General features: G+C 43.1%; 1 protein-coding gene across 1 annotated transcript; it reads right to left on the reverse strand.

The window, feature by feature from the left end:
- Window positions 1-295: 295 nt before the first annotated feature.
- On the reverse strand, window positions 296-9751 carry LOC105929038 (ubiquitin carboxyl-terminal hydrolase 2). The gene is made up of 12 exons (XM_021318519.2): window positions 9500-9751; window positions 4904-4951; window positions 4701-4818; window positions 2822-2933; window positions 2626-2736; window positions 2442-2506; window positions 2256-2359; window positions 1942-2022; window positions 1762-1840; window positions 1394-1501; window positions 1190-1310; window positions 296-941 (listed from the first exon to the last, which is right to left on the reverse strand). Exons 1-12 carry the CDS (start codon window positions 9647-9649, stop codon window positions 836-838), a joined length of 1203 nt encoding a protein of 400 aa, XP_021174194.2. The 5' UTR covers window positions 9650-9751; the 3' UTR covers window positions 296-835.
- Between the last annotated feature and the right edge of the window lie 5046 nt (window positions 9752-14797).

Below are 14797 nucleotides of genomic sequence, written 5' to 3' on the forward strand. Positions count from 1 at the left end.
TGGTAAGATCCCATCTTATTCAATGCTGGGCAGTGGACAATATTTATATCAGCTGTTGGCACCACCGTTGAAAAACCAGCAGACATGAATATCTGCACCACGTCAACTATGATTATAATATTTACGAACACAAATCAGATCGTTGGTGGTGCGTTAAAATTTCTTTCCTCCCAATGATTAAAAGTTAACCCAGATTGCCTTCATAAATATGAATAAATTGCAGATGTGGCTCCTCACAGAGCAGAGCTATAAATGTATATGGCTGGACAAAAAGTGGTTAAATTACACAAATGACACTGAGTCAGTTAGTGATGACTTTTAATCATTTACAGATTCTCCGTGTAAAGTCAGCGACATCCTGCAGGAAAGGATGCAAGACGCTTCGGTCACATTACATTCACTCTGCTGTTCATAAATACTGTACAAAAATATTATTTCCACTTAAAAACGTCCTCACGCCATCACTCCAGTCAAAAATATTAATTAATATTAAGACATACAACAAATACATTCAATTAAATAAAATAAATTATGTCTTGTTCATGACGTTCTTCAAGATAATTTATAAATATTGAAATGGAAAGCGACAGGAGGGAGTACAAAAATGGCTGCAAAACTACTTTTTGTTCAATCTTGACCCTTTTCAAGAAGTTTTTCATGAAGATGCATTTTTTCCAGTTCTTTAAGCTCCATCCATAATATCAGCTTTCTGCTCCGTCTTCACAGTTTGTAATGTCAGTTTCCTCTCCACTAGAGGGAGCTCTCCGCCCCTCTGTCTGCAGGCAGGGTCCAGGTCAGGCTCAGTTGGGTGCAGTTCACTCCTCCGCCTCGCCGTCTACAGCCGACACGTCTGGTACTTGCCGTGCGAGGAGTTGGCCATCTCGTAGAAGAGGACGTAGGCGTTGCTGCTGCGCACCTGGCTGGACGACATGGGGCTCACCCTGCAGCGAACACGCAGGACAGTTGTTAACCTGAGCAGTCAGTGTCAGGCCGTTAAACCCACAGCGTCATAAAGCACAAAGATGACCCTAATTTGGTCATAAAATTTAAGCTGCTGCAGAGTGTTGCACCAAAATGAGGTCACTCTCATCCGACAGCAGGATCAGGCTGCGTGACCAGGCGCCCCGTCCTTCCTGCCCTTCTGATAAGGCGATATGTGAAAGTAACCCGACGACGTGAGATCTGATACCTGGAGTCATTGTAGCTGTACCACTCCCCCAGCGCCGGGTTCCTGCAGGACGCCGTGTAATGGCCTCCCAGGGTGTTCCCGGTGTGGTTGGACACGGCGTAGAGGTTGTAGACGGGACGCTCTGCAGGAAGAGACAGGACACAACGCTCAGTCAGCGCCCCGTCATGGTTTCTGAACCCCGAGTCGTTTGCTGCAGACACTCACCGCAGCTCGCCGCCGAAAACTCCCGCAGGTCCAGGTCTTTGAGAGGAAAGTCCACGTAGGTGGAAAGTTTGCTCGCTCGGACGTTCATGTCTGAGAAGCGCTTCAGGTCTGAGGGGGAAGGAAGGGTCAAGGCCCAAAAAACGCCTCACATGGACAAATACACCCCCCACATCCTGCACATTTATCCAACAGCAGGCAACGGCTACAGACGCCATATTCCACCCATCTGGCTTCTTCTGGCCGACACTGAACCCATCTATGTCTGCATCCGTCTTGCTTTGCCTCGTTTACCTGATCTGGGTGAATTTCTTCACATTAGCGGGAAGGTTAGCATAACTGGAATGCTCCTGTGACTGCAAAAAGGATACGAAGCACGAGAATCTGGGGGAACCTCTGGATGCTGAACCTCTTTGTGCATTTTCTTCTGGCTTTGCATTTGTTGCACGTCTGGGAAGGAAACGACGACAGGCAGTGAGAATCTCTCATGCGTGAAAAATGTCTGAGGAGCAGACTTTCACAGGTGATTGCTGTTATTTGAGGTCCATTACCGGTTTTTCTTCTCCGTCGAGCACATCTTCTCTGGTGAAGAGCCTCAAGCAGTCTTTCAGAGTCACTTCACCAGAGCTCTTCTGTGGGGGAACAGATAACATCCACTCAGAAAAACACAATCCTGGTCCCATAGTTGTCCATAGTCCAAATCAAAATAACTTTTTAAATAATTTTTTTAGCTTTCTGAGAGCTTAATGGCATCAGCAGGGAGGAATCAATGGCTGCTAGCTCAGGTTTTGTTTCATAATTGAATTGGGTTCATTTCAGGTGAACTGGGTCGGACCAGAATCTGACTGGCTGTGCATCTTCTCACCTGAGCGATGGGTATGGAGAGGTCCCAGAACGGCTCGAAGACGGTGGAGCGGAAGCCGCAGACGGTGCAGGTCAGAGAGCTTTTCAGCTGCCCAGCAAACAGGTCTAGAAGGAGGAGTGGAAGGATGACGCAGCTGCTTCTACAGTCGCCGTACGGCCGTTACGTTCTCTGCTTTAAAAGACTTACCCACAACTTTACTGTCCTCCCTCTCCAGGTACATGTTCCACATCCGCCTGGCTTTTTCATCATCGCTGCAAAGCAAATAAACCTATAAATCATGTTTTTTCTGACCGCTGCAGCTCAAAGGGATTTAGCAGAGGAGCATTGATATTAATAAAGCTAAATGTATTTAAACGACGCGCTGACTTACGCTAGGCGGTCAACGTCCTCTACGGACACCTTTCGGCAGACGGTGGCCCGGTTCACCTGGTTGTGGAGGCCTTCCAACAGGAAGCGCAGGAACTCCTGGGCGTCCTGCTGGCTGCAGACGGAGACGTTTTTATTCCAGCCGGTGAGTTCATGCAGCAGAACCGAAAGGCTTTACGGTTAAAAAGAAAGAAACTTACTTGCAACCAACAAACTTTGGGGCAAATTTCTGGATCTGGTTCCTGAACTCAGAGGGACTGATGGCCTCGTTGGTCGCAGACGTCCACAGACTCTGAGTCAGCTTGGCAAACTCTGGAGCCGGAAATAAAGAAAAAAAAGACAAAAATGTAAAAAATGTTAAGACCGTTTAAAAAAAAAAAAGGTTCCAGCAGATCTAAATATAGCATCATCCAACCTCTTCTCTGCAACAATTAACCTCGGACACAAAACATGGACTCCTCCTCCAGCTCCCAGATTTATGTGCATCCATTATTATTAATATTTAAGAACACTGCCGACATTTCAGCTACGAATAACGGCCACAAAGGTCTGCATGGAGCGGTTTAGCCTTAATGGTGGTTTAATGTCACAAAACACACCAGTAATACTTTCATTACTTCAGTATTTATCATGAATGCCAGGATAAATTTAGAGTAAACATCCAGCATGTTTAATACAAAAACTAAGAAATATATTTTCCATAATTTATGATGATTGATGTTTTGCAGAACATTTTTTGGGCTGGATTTTCACTTAAATCTTCAGGGAGTGAGCTTTTATAAAAAAACAGAAATATTCACTGGACAGAGCGTCCGATTTGGACGTCATTTGGAAAACATGCGGACCGGAGACGTTAACGAGCCGCATGAAGCGGACGGCAGATGGTGTGAGAGCTGGCGGAGCGTCTCAGGTTGTCCTTTTCACACTTTAAGTGTGAAGAAGAGCAAAAACAAGAAACCTGGGAGGAGGGAAAGGTTTTCACGTCTCTGTGGATGAAGCGGTTTAATGTAAGGTCTGAGGTGCTACCGGCTCTGAAGCCGTGTGCAGATCTGACGTTCCTACCCTGAATCTGGGCCGTGTGACGGTACCAGAACCAGCGCCACGGCGCACTGGACAAAGCTGATAAATGTCCACTGAGCTCAGATCATGTCGTTAAATACAGTATTGTATAAAGTACTGAAATCTCAGAGTCAAGTAAAAGTATAGGCACCGCTCCAAAATATGACTTTGGTAGAAGTCCATGTAGCTGACTGAAATGTTACTTGAGTTAAAGTCTTAAGTACAAGACATTTCAGATACTTTAAGTATGAAAGTTACTGTAAAAAAGATGTACTCAAGTAATGTAATGAAAAGTATAAGTAAAAAGTAAAACAAAGTAAATGCAGTTTTGGTAAGCTTTGAAAGTCAAATTCACTAAAAATAATATAAACAACCAAGTGCAGTAGAAATTTAGACCAAGTTTAGACAGAAAATACAACATTATTGTAAACTTTCAGTTTTCCTTCTTCAACTAAGGTCAGTGCTATAAACTTTAAAATTGTACACAACCAAGTTCAGGCAAAATTTAGACCAGGGGGTGTATACTAAGAACATGGTTAAGTGATAAAGTGATAGTTACCTACAGGAAGTGGTAAACCAGCTAATACACCTGCAGGTATCATTTAGTTAAGAAAATTAGCACTCCTGAACCAGCTTCTTATCCTGTTGGTGGTGATGAACAAGCCCAGGCAAGTCCGACTTTGTTGCAGTCAATCAGTAGGTGGGGTCAAGATAGATCTCTCTCTCTCTCTCTCTTAAGTACAGTAGTGAAGTATTTTTACTTTTTTACTATTCAACACTGGTTAAAAGCGAAGCATCAAAACCTTCTGGTGCCGTTTAACAGAAGCGATTCCTACTGAGACCTTTTCCTGGTGCATTGTCTGAGTCAGGTGGCTGGTTGATCTGAGGAGTTTGGGTTTAATAACTGAACAAAGAACATAAACCTGACAGTACGACACCTTCAGCTGACCTATAAACTGTCTCAGGTTTGATAAAAGGCTTCACAGGTCACTGAGGCTCGTCATCAGAGGCTGGTCCCACCTTCCATGAGGGCCACGTTGCTCCTCCCGTTCAGCTCCACATGGTGGACGTTCCTCAGGCAGTAGTCTCTCAGCTCCGACGTGTTGCTCAGGCATTGCAGGATGGAGTTCATGAAACACTGAAAACCACACCAGAGTTAAAACGCGAACAGACCGGGGGAAAGGAACCAGACGGCAGCGCTGGTGCAGCTGGGCGATGCTTACCGTGTTGCCCAGGTTCCTTAAACCCACCAGACCCTGAGGATTCTTGCTCTGTTCAGAAACAACAACATGAAGGAGGAGATTTTAATCCGGCTGGAACTAAAAGGTCCGGGATGTGAGAGGAAGGTTAGGGAGAAAGCTCCCAGTCTGAGGCCACTACCAGGGGTGTCAAACATAGGGCCCGCGGGCCGCCAAACAATTTAGTCCGGCCCTGTGGCTAAATGCATTATCATTATAAAAAAAAAACAAAAAAAAAAACAATTTTTTTCTTTTTTTTTCCCCCAGTGTCCTGTCTGGCAATGTGGCAATAAGATGCCACAAAGAGCTCATCAGATTTGACTTTCACAAGTGGACAAGATAAAAGGAAGAGAATGATAAAACAATTATTGAAAAAAACATGTACTTTGTTTAATTGGAAATATGCAGTTCCTATATAGTCCACGAGGGGCGCTGTGTTTTAATTAGCAGATTAAGCTTCAGGTGTGGAAAAATTCAAATCATTTCTTAATTTTTATCTGTTTGATGTATTTTGTCATGCAGGACAGTGTTTTTAAGTTCCAAAAAATGTGAATAAATGTTTTTCAACATTGTATAATCACTGTGATCAGTTCTTATGCATAATGCACAAGTAAATGAATAAAAGTATTGTTGAAATTGCACATACTTTTCTTAAAAATGCTGAGGTTATTCATAATATATTGTGTAAAAGTGAAATTAACTTAATATAAAAATGAACAAGTCCACATTTATTAGTTCTATTTAATCTTGTAATGAGTTTACTCGTGTGGCCCTCTTGAGATCAGATTAAGCTGTTTGCGGCCCCTCGACCAAAATGAGTTTGACACCCCTGCCCTGTCTGGCCACCGCTTCATGCTGCGGTCAGACTCGGCTCCAGATACCAGAAAATAAAGTTTTTATAAACTAAAGTGCATTTTAAGAGCTTTTAGGCGTTCTGCTGTGGCCTCCTGGGTGGGCCAGCAATGTGCTCTTAGAGTAGCTCTGGTGGTCTGGCCTCTCCACACTGATCCATAGTTTCTCTGCTCCTGAATTTCTTCACATCCCTGCTTTTTAATAATAATAATTAATGATTATTTGAGACCTTTTAGCCTACTTAATGTTGTCAGGCACGTTATTTTGGGAGTAATCAGGCTTTGGGACTGAAGTCAAATAGTTTGGATGAATAAACGAAACAAACATTTAGCATTTGTTTACTGTAGTATATTTGATTTTTTTTTAATGAGTGGATTTATGTGTGAAAACATAAATCATTTTTCATTGCCAGATGTTAACCGATTTGTTGGTTTCTGCCGCTGAGATTAAGCAGCAACCACATTCTGATGAAATTAGGAACAACAACAGCTGCTTGGACTTAATTAGCTGATTGGGACACCAGCTGTTTTTAATATTTTACTTTTTTTTTTTTTTTTTACAATATTCTAATTCCCTGAGACACTGAATTTTGGATTTTTATTAACTGTAAGCCACCATCATCTAATAAAGGTTTGAAACATTTCCCTATAAATGTAATGAATTTATATAATAAATGAGTTTCACTTTCTGAAATAAAGGATGAAAAATGTTAAACTTTTTCACTATATTATATTATTTTAGAAATAATAGATGGTATGACGTTCCCAGTTTAGGAATATTTAGAAATGTGTGGAATCATCTAATATACAATAATTTTATATCAGGTAAAGCTTCTTTTTAAGCAATAGTTCCATGTTGGGGAAACTTTTATTTACTGCTATAAAAATAAAAACAAGCATAAAGTTGTGACCTCAGGGTCGCTGACGTGAACTAAAAACCTCCAAATGTCTTATTTACGTCATCATCTCCCCCGGGCGTATTTAAAAGTGGCCTAATGACGTGACATTGACACTACAGATCCACGCATGGAGGTTTTACGCCAACAGTGACTCTGTGGATGTTGACGGGACGCAGACATGCGGCTCAGCCATCAGCTCCGTTACGTAACACAGGACCGACGAGCTGCCTGGGCCCGGAAACGCATCCACACCTCTGCTGACAGGTGCAAATACCAGCATGGAGCCAGGAACATAAATATGTTTATATGTAAACTGCTGATTAAGCAGCAGCGACATTAAAGCGGCTGTTTCACTGATTTCTAGTGGCTTTCTAAACGGCGTTATGCTGCTTTTACGCGCCGCAGCACTCCTGACGCTCCTGCGCTGCAGTTCCTGAAAGCAGACATATGGGTGCGGGTCCAACCCAGCAGGACCGGGCTCACCCAGCAGGCGCGTTCTGATGCCAAAGGCCGGTCCAGAAACAGAGCAGGCGATGCGTTCAGGTGAACTCTGCGCACCGGCTGGCAGCACTTCAAAGAGCCGGAGAACATTCTGTGCCGGAGCCCTGCAGCCACGCAACGTGACGCACAGGACCCGCACAGACGGTACCAGCAGCCTCGGCTTCACTGACGGCATAAACGCGTTCTGCACCTCCATCACTACTGCAGCTGACAGAATATTAATGTTATAATAACAGTCTAATATTAATGTTTTATAATTAGCAAGAACGGAATAACGAGGTTCCATCCAGCAGCTTTTGAAGGATTGATTTTTAAAGCCTTCCCCTCTGCAGAAATATAGCTGTAGATTTGTGACAGTTTAATATTTAAACTGTAAAATACTCCATAATAAGGACTGAGAAGTCTGGAAAATTAGTTCTGTAAAAGTATGGAAAGCCTGAAGTAGCAGAGCTGCAGCTACTCGCTACACAAAGCACTGACAGAGAAGTTTTCTGCCATTATTTAGTGTCATTTAACACTAACATTAGTGTAATGATTAGCATTGCTTGAATATAATACTCATATTGGTTAAGAGGGGCTAGTTGTAAAGATAAAATGTTAAATCGCTTTACAGTCTAACTGTATATATTTTTGGGTGAAAGTGCTGAAACTATTTGTTCCCCCCCCCCCCCCATTAAACGCTGATCTGTTGCGACTCTTCAGAAATGAAGCAGTGGAGGGTTAGATGTTGATTATTTACATTTTCTCCGTACGACCACACTACTGATGGACTTTAAAGGGAATTTACTCCTTCAGCCGTGGTCACACACGTGCGTCGGCTGCTGACTCTTCAGTTTCTGGTTACGTAAAGCAGACGCCCCGCGGCGCTGTGGACGCCGTGGACCCGAGTCCGACACCTCAGGCCCACGTTTCCACGCGTATGTGCGGGCCGTGGGCAGAGCGCCGTGCCAGCGCACTGTCCTGCCGCGATAAGGTGTTCTTCCTGGGACAGGTTCCTTATCAGCAGTTCTCCTTCCCGTTACGCAACAGCCACACTAGATTCAGGCGTCTGCTGTTTTTTCTTTCTTCTAACAGCCCTCTGCGGAGCACCGAGGCCTGCAGGAGGACGGCACAGTTCTCCTCCACTGCAGCAGCTTGCCTCCTGCATGCAGGAGCACCAGGAGGGCGTTATGCACTGAAGCTTTCCATTGGCACCATTTTAATTCTACTATCCCCACCGCTCTCTGTGCACATCTTTCCTGTTTTTTTGCACGTTTCGCTGCAGGTATGATGTTCTGTTTCACTGCAAAAAAGGGAACTAAAAGTAGGCAAACTCTTCTTAAAAAGAGTGTATTTGTTCCTTGATTTGAGCAGCTAAATAAGACTATTAGCCAATGGAATCAGATTTTTGCACTTAAAATAAAAACAATTCATCTCCATCATCTTATTTCTGGGAAGGTTCTGCCCTGTTCCTTACTTTCTCCATGGGTGGATGGTGGTTCTCACTGCGGTTCCTCTAAACCCTGATGTGTTGGATTACTACTTCGTGTTGTTGGACCAGTTTCATTTAAGTGATCACTTGGGGAGGGGGGGGGGGGGGGGGGCAGTTAAATGTCAGCATAGGTCCAGGTTGGGTTGGAGCCGTTTTCCCTTAAAGGTGTGGCTCATCCAGATGACAGTTCTCCATAAACCAGTTTTCCATGATTTCAAGCCAGCTCTGTCGTCTGGAGTTCCAAAGTATACACCAAATCAGGCATAGCATTATGACCACTCCCTGGAGATGTGGTTATCCAAGCGTAAAAAGGCCAAATTGTGAGTGCAAGAACACACCTGTGAGTCTGGTCATGTGACCCCGGTCTGCAGAGGTCCATGTCCTCCAACAATAGTTTTAAAATGTCTGATCCGACAGGTGAGCAGCTGCAGGAATAAACTCCTGAAGGAGCTAAAGCTGGTTCTGACCGGTCAGAGAGCCCCGCTGGTCATAATGTTATGCCTGATAGCTGCAGGTGAGTTTTATTTTCTTAGTTCTGTGCAGAGATATTAAAAAAACGTTTAAAAGAGCAAAATTAACTAAAATAATTGCATTTATGTCAAATAGTTTAATGCATTTCTCAAAATACCTGAATAATTTCAATTCTTTTGGAAATTATTTTTTTTATGTCAAATAAAATGTAAGTGCAGCTAAATGCATTTCTCCAAATATCTTAATAATTTCAATTCTTGTGGAAAAGCCACTTTAAATAAAAATAGATGAATAAAAACGGAGTAATTTCTCATATTTGCAGAAGAGAATAAGTGCAACGATCCAAAGAGAAGAACCGCCGGAGAAGGCGAGCCGGAGCCGGACTCACCTTGGCCGGGTTGATGATCAGACCCATGAAGGTGGACACCAGCATGGACCGGGACAGCTGCTGCTTCCGCCGCAGCTCCGGTTCGTCCAGCAGCAGACCGGCGGCATGTCCCGGGACTGTCACCGTGTAGGAGTGTCGCATGGACGGCATGGTTCTCTCGGTTCTCTCGGTTCTTCGGTGTCGGTGTTCCGTGTCGCTTAGCACTGTTGAAGTGTGACAGCGGCGGTGCGCGTCGCAGTTTTTACCGGCGGACGTGAACGTCTCCTCCCACTCGAAAAACCACCGGTGATGCCTTCAGGGGCTGTCGGAAAGGATACTTTCGTGGAATTTTTCGCTGGGAATGCGCGACAATAACTACAGAAAAATCTAAAATATGCATTTAGGAAATAACTGAACTAAAGTGACAATATGTCTAACAAAGGTGTCCAAAACATGAAAATGTTCAGATATGACGAAATAACATGGATTAATACTGCTGAGACGCTCATATGAGGCAGAATATTTACCTAAAATAGATCATTTTCATTAAACTGAAAAGAATAATCAACCTTTTCTCGTTATATCTGAAGTTCAAACACACTTGCTTTGGCCAATAATGTCAAAATTATTAGCAGTTTAAGAATTTATTAAATAAATATATTTTTCTCACTGTGCGATTACAAAACAAAAACAATGAAGTTTAAAATTGATTTCACAGGTTTGAGTTTACTGTGGATTTTTTTAAATCATTGGTCCTTCCCCCCACAACAACTGCTTTCCAACCAATTCTTTGAAATGTCCTCTAATCCCCATCACCACAACATCTTGAATCCACAATTATAATGTTTAATACCTTAAAGTGCCATGCCCAGTAAATTGCCGGTTAATATTCATCGATTTCCTGGATATCAACGATTTTAATCTTGTGATTTAGAAATAGTTTTTATTCATCAGAGCGATTAGATGTTTGAAACCTTGAAAACGGCTCCACAATAGTGTGTTGGCATTTTTAGTCTCTCTCCAGTCTAAATAATGTGGTTAAATAAAAGTAAAGGATCCATATTTTCCTGGGCGGCTTATTATGACATCACTCACGTGTCATCCCGAGTCCACCTCTGATTGGTTGAGCAGCACCTCCTGACGTCTCCTCTTCCAGAAGTTCCTACCGCTGAGAGCTGAGAGTTTTTCTTGACTCCAACAGAACCGGAGAACCAGAGAACCAGACTAGAAGCCTTCCAGAACCGGGTCAGAACCAGGCCTGGTCATCTTGTTGGATTCAGTTACAATGAAGGTTTTTGTATTATTTTCTTCATACGCTCAAGATCTTTGTATGAAATTCCTGCGAGCCTCTCGTTTTGCTTCTCCTGTGCACTTAAACATGTGATCAGTGGCTCTTAGTAACTTCCTTTAAGAGCAGCTTTCCTTCGACCCCCGTTCCAAATCCAAACCACCAAGACATCCTAACGAGCCGGGCCAGAATAGGCAGAACGTTGCCAGCAGCCAGGAGAGAGACGGAGAAGATGGAACCGCGGAGCAGAAACCAACACTGGTTCATAAAAGTCGTTTCAGTTTTTTCCTCAGTGGTGGTTCTGGTATTAAAAGCTGATTTTTCTCTTCTTCCACCAATTAGATTTAGATCAGAAGTACAAATTCTGGATGTTGGGCCATAAAACTAATTTCTTGAGAGACCAGCAACCCCCTGATAAGTTTTACACTTATCAGGAAACTTCCATTTCCACAACCACTAACTTCCACTTTTAGCCCTGTAGTCATATTGTAGTTAGCTTCTTTCTTCAGATTTGCTTGTTTGTGAGTAATTTTTTTACGTTATTAAATCGATTATGAATACAGTTAAATGCGATTGATAAACTAATTAACCCTGATCACCGGTTATGTTTTTTTCCCCTTATAAACATTTACTTAAGTCTAAATATTTTAGTGTTCAAACTAAATCTTAATCCTGTGAAACCTCCAGAAATGTGATTGTTGAATAAATCATTCTTCACACTCATGGATCTGTGCATATTAAGACGGTTTAGATTAAGACAAAGCACCACATTCACAATCCAACCCACACAAGCAGGTGCAAAAATATAAAGTTTCCTGCTCTCTTCTGTCAGGAAACTAGAGCTGAAGCAGCAGCGCTGAGGAGCCTTTGGGGAGATTGCTGCTGTGCTTTGAGCATAAAGCAAACAGAAGCACATTTCTGCAGCCTTATTAGATCCAGTGTTTGCTGTTTGTGCTGCAAATGAAGTCAAATAAATCCGATTGTTGTGAGCGATTTATCCCCAAACGGCAGAGTTCAACTTTAGACCTTGGCTCCAGTTCTGACTCTGATAAGAGACTCGTTAGAAACATGGAAGCGCTTTAATTGTCCTTCTACCAACTGCGGGGACTTTTAATCTGGTTTCTAGAGCGGGGAGAACTTCAACACTGGACCCAAAGTCACAGAGTCCTCGGTTATGTAACAGGCAGTGAAAATATCCCGTTTGATTGCAGGTCTGCCTCTGCTTGCAGGGAAAGTCAGCCTGCGTCTTATTAAAAAGCACAAATCAAACAGCTGGAGTCCATTAAACAGAGTCACAACACAAGGAGCAGCATGGAAGGAACATATTTCAACAACAGAAAGGCCACAAAATTATGCAATCTGGAAAAATTCAAAGGTTTTTGAAGGTTTTTTTTTTTTAAACTTGCCATCTTTCTGACACCCAACCACGTCTCCGTGGAAAATCTTAGTGTGCATAAATTGCGTCATTGCAGGGAACGCCTCACACGATGAGCCCGAGAGGAACTTGGAGCGAGGGAATCTGTTTGAGCTGCAGAAAGCAGATAATTAGCCAGCACTCAGAGAGGAACGGGACGCGTCAGCTTTGTCACATTCCTGAGGCGTCGCTCATCCTCTGCTGTTGCAACACGGCAGATTCCCCTTTAGAGACACATCATTACTGGATTATCAGGTCAAAGAGAAGGAATTTAGCCTAACCTGTGGGACCTAGTGAGAATTATCTCCTTATTTTCCTGCTTTTACATAATAAAAAAAAAAAAAAAAAAAACAACAATGTGAGTGTGTCACCAAAATGAAATCCTTGAATGTGAGCTCAAGGATTCTGATTCTAAAGTAAATCCACTCCATGGCAACTTTATTAGGTCCGCCTTGCTGGTCCCCATTAGGAACCCATTTCTGCCTTCAGAACTGCATTAACCCTTTATGTTACAGATTCAGCAAGGCATCAGACTCATCCCTCCATCCAGCGTCTGTAGCTGCAGGGTTGGGGTCACTGGGCGAGAATTTGCAGTTCTGGTTATTGTCCAGTTCTGGTGAGTTTTGTCCTCCAGTTTCCTGTTCTCAGCTGACAGGAGCGGTAGCTAGTGTGGTCGTCTGCTGCTGTAGCTCATCTGCTCCGAGCTTCCAAGCTTTGCACGTTCACCAATCTGCGTGTCTTGGTTCTCCTCTGACGACCAGGCATCCACAGTTTCTCTGCCTCAGCTGGAGGAATCTCAGTATCTCGGTGTCTTGTTCATCAGGCAGAAAGCAATGCTCGTGATTTACCGGTCCGTCTATGATCTATCTCCTCTGAAGAGATGGTTGGAACGGGACAAGACTAAGAACTCCCTGGAGGAACTATATATGCCGTCTGGCCTGGGAACGCCTCAGGGTCCCCAGAACGAGCTGGAGAAGAAGGAGGTAGGGCTGTACGATAATTCAATAACGATGAATATCGATCTATAGACGTATATCGATAGAAAAAAGGGTCAATAAAAAGTTCAGTAGAACAGTTTTCCTTTTTCATTCTATCATGTATGTTAATATTACATCATTACATCCTCCAACCAATCACAACGCAGGCCCAGGAAGCTCGACCCCCTTCAAATAGATCAGAGAGCACACATTTTTTTTTTTTATAAAACTTTATAAAAACAGTTTTGGTAAAAAGTTGGTTGAATAAAGTGTTGAGTTTGAATTCAGTGTTTGTGTCTTCATCTAATAACAGGTTGCTAAGCAACAGCATAAAATGACCAGGGCTGTACTTAAAATGTATATTTTGAATTTGTTGATAATTATCGATATCGATCAATATGATTTATATTTTATCAATATGCTTTTTTTTCTTCTTGTCTTGGGTCTTAGGTTCCCTCCTGGACCTGTTTGCACTGCGACCCGATCTGAGATGAGCAAAACTCCATGAATGGATCATTTACATCCCCCCCCCCCTCACCCCCCTCCCTGTATCGTTGATGAAGTCAAGGAAAAAACTGACAGTTTATGCTGAAAGTAACAGTTTGGATGTTCACAGTTTTTAATGTTTCACAAGAGTTGAGATCCTGATTTTTGGTTCCACGGCATTATTTAGTGCGTATAAGAGCAGTTAGCAGCTTTAATTTGGTCTCAGCCCGGTAAAAGCATGCCCAGCCGGCATTTGAACACCTTGACCCTTGTTCAGGTATTCAGTGTTCAGTAGAGGAGGAAAGTTCTCAGCTTTAGACTTTAATACTTTTAAATAATTTAAAGATGACACATTTTTAATGAGGAAGGGATAACAACTTCTTTAACCCCGTTAGGGAGAGATTTGATGTGCAAAACGCTCAAATGACTTGTTGTGGAGAACTCTGAGGGACGATGCTAGATGAAAAGAATCCGGTTGATGAAAGCGTCGACATTAATGGACCGTAAAGACGGCAGAATGATTAATGAAGCCGGTGAGCTCAGCGAGTCCTGATTCCTCCACACCATGAGTGGACCGCTGTTAATAATCAGCTCCTCGTGTCGCCTTATGTAAGAAGTCAGAGTGTAATGATCATCATAAAAACTAGTTATCGCACGGCCTGAAGGTGCACCTGCGTGTTCATCACCATAAAACGCCCGACTGAGAGCAGCCGCCCAACTACAGCAGCACGCCCTCCATGTCTGAGGAAACCCAGGGAAGCCGTCTCTACAGCCTCCAACGTCGCTCAGCTGCTGCTAAAAGCACCACAGACTCAATATACAGCACCGAAATGTGCAAAAGTTTTAAACCGCCAGTAATCCTTTGATCAGTGACTCTCTGGGTTTCCTGCAGACATTTTCCAGACGGCGTCTTTTGGATATTTTAGAGAATTTTCTACCGGCCAAAAGCAGAAAGGCAGAAAGTTGGTGTTACACGGAGAATCATGGAAACATAGAAACAGGTTCTGTTCCCACTTCTGGTGACATGTGGACCGTTTGTGGAGAGAAGTGCTGAATGCAAAGTGAGTTCTGGAAAGTCAATAGCTGAAATATCACTGAACATATCCCAGTCTCCTTTTACTGAAGATGACATTTACCTTTTAGAGTCTGCAAGC

Source organism: Fundulus heteroclitus, chromosome 11, assembly GCF_011125445.2.
Source record: "Fundulus heteroclitus isolate FHET01 chromosome 11, MU-UCD_Fhet_4.1, whole genome shotgun sequence".
Taxonomy (NCBI): Eukaryota; Metazoa; Chordata; class Actinopteri; order Cyprinodontiformes; family Fundulidae; genus Fundulus; species Fundulus heteroclitus.

Coding starts and splice junctions, on each gene's coding strand:
- LOC105929038 (XM_021318519.2), bottom strand. CDS start 9,649: ATGCCGTCCATGCGACACTCCTACACGGTGACAGTCCCGGGACATGCC. Junction 2,934..4,700: donor CAACGTGGCCCTCATGGAAG/GTGGGACCAGCC, acceptor TTCCGGCTCCAG/AGTTTGCCAAGCTGACTCAG. Junction 1,311..1,393: donor GTTTTCGGCGGCGAGCTGCG/GTGAGTGTCTGC, acceptor CTCTTCCTGCAG/AGCGTCCCGTCTACAACCTC.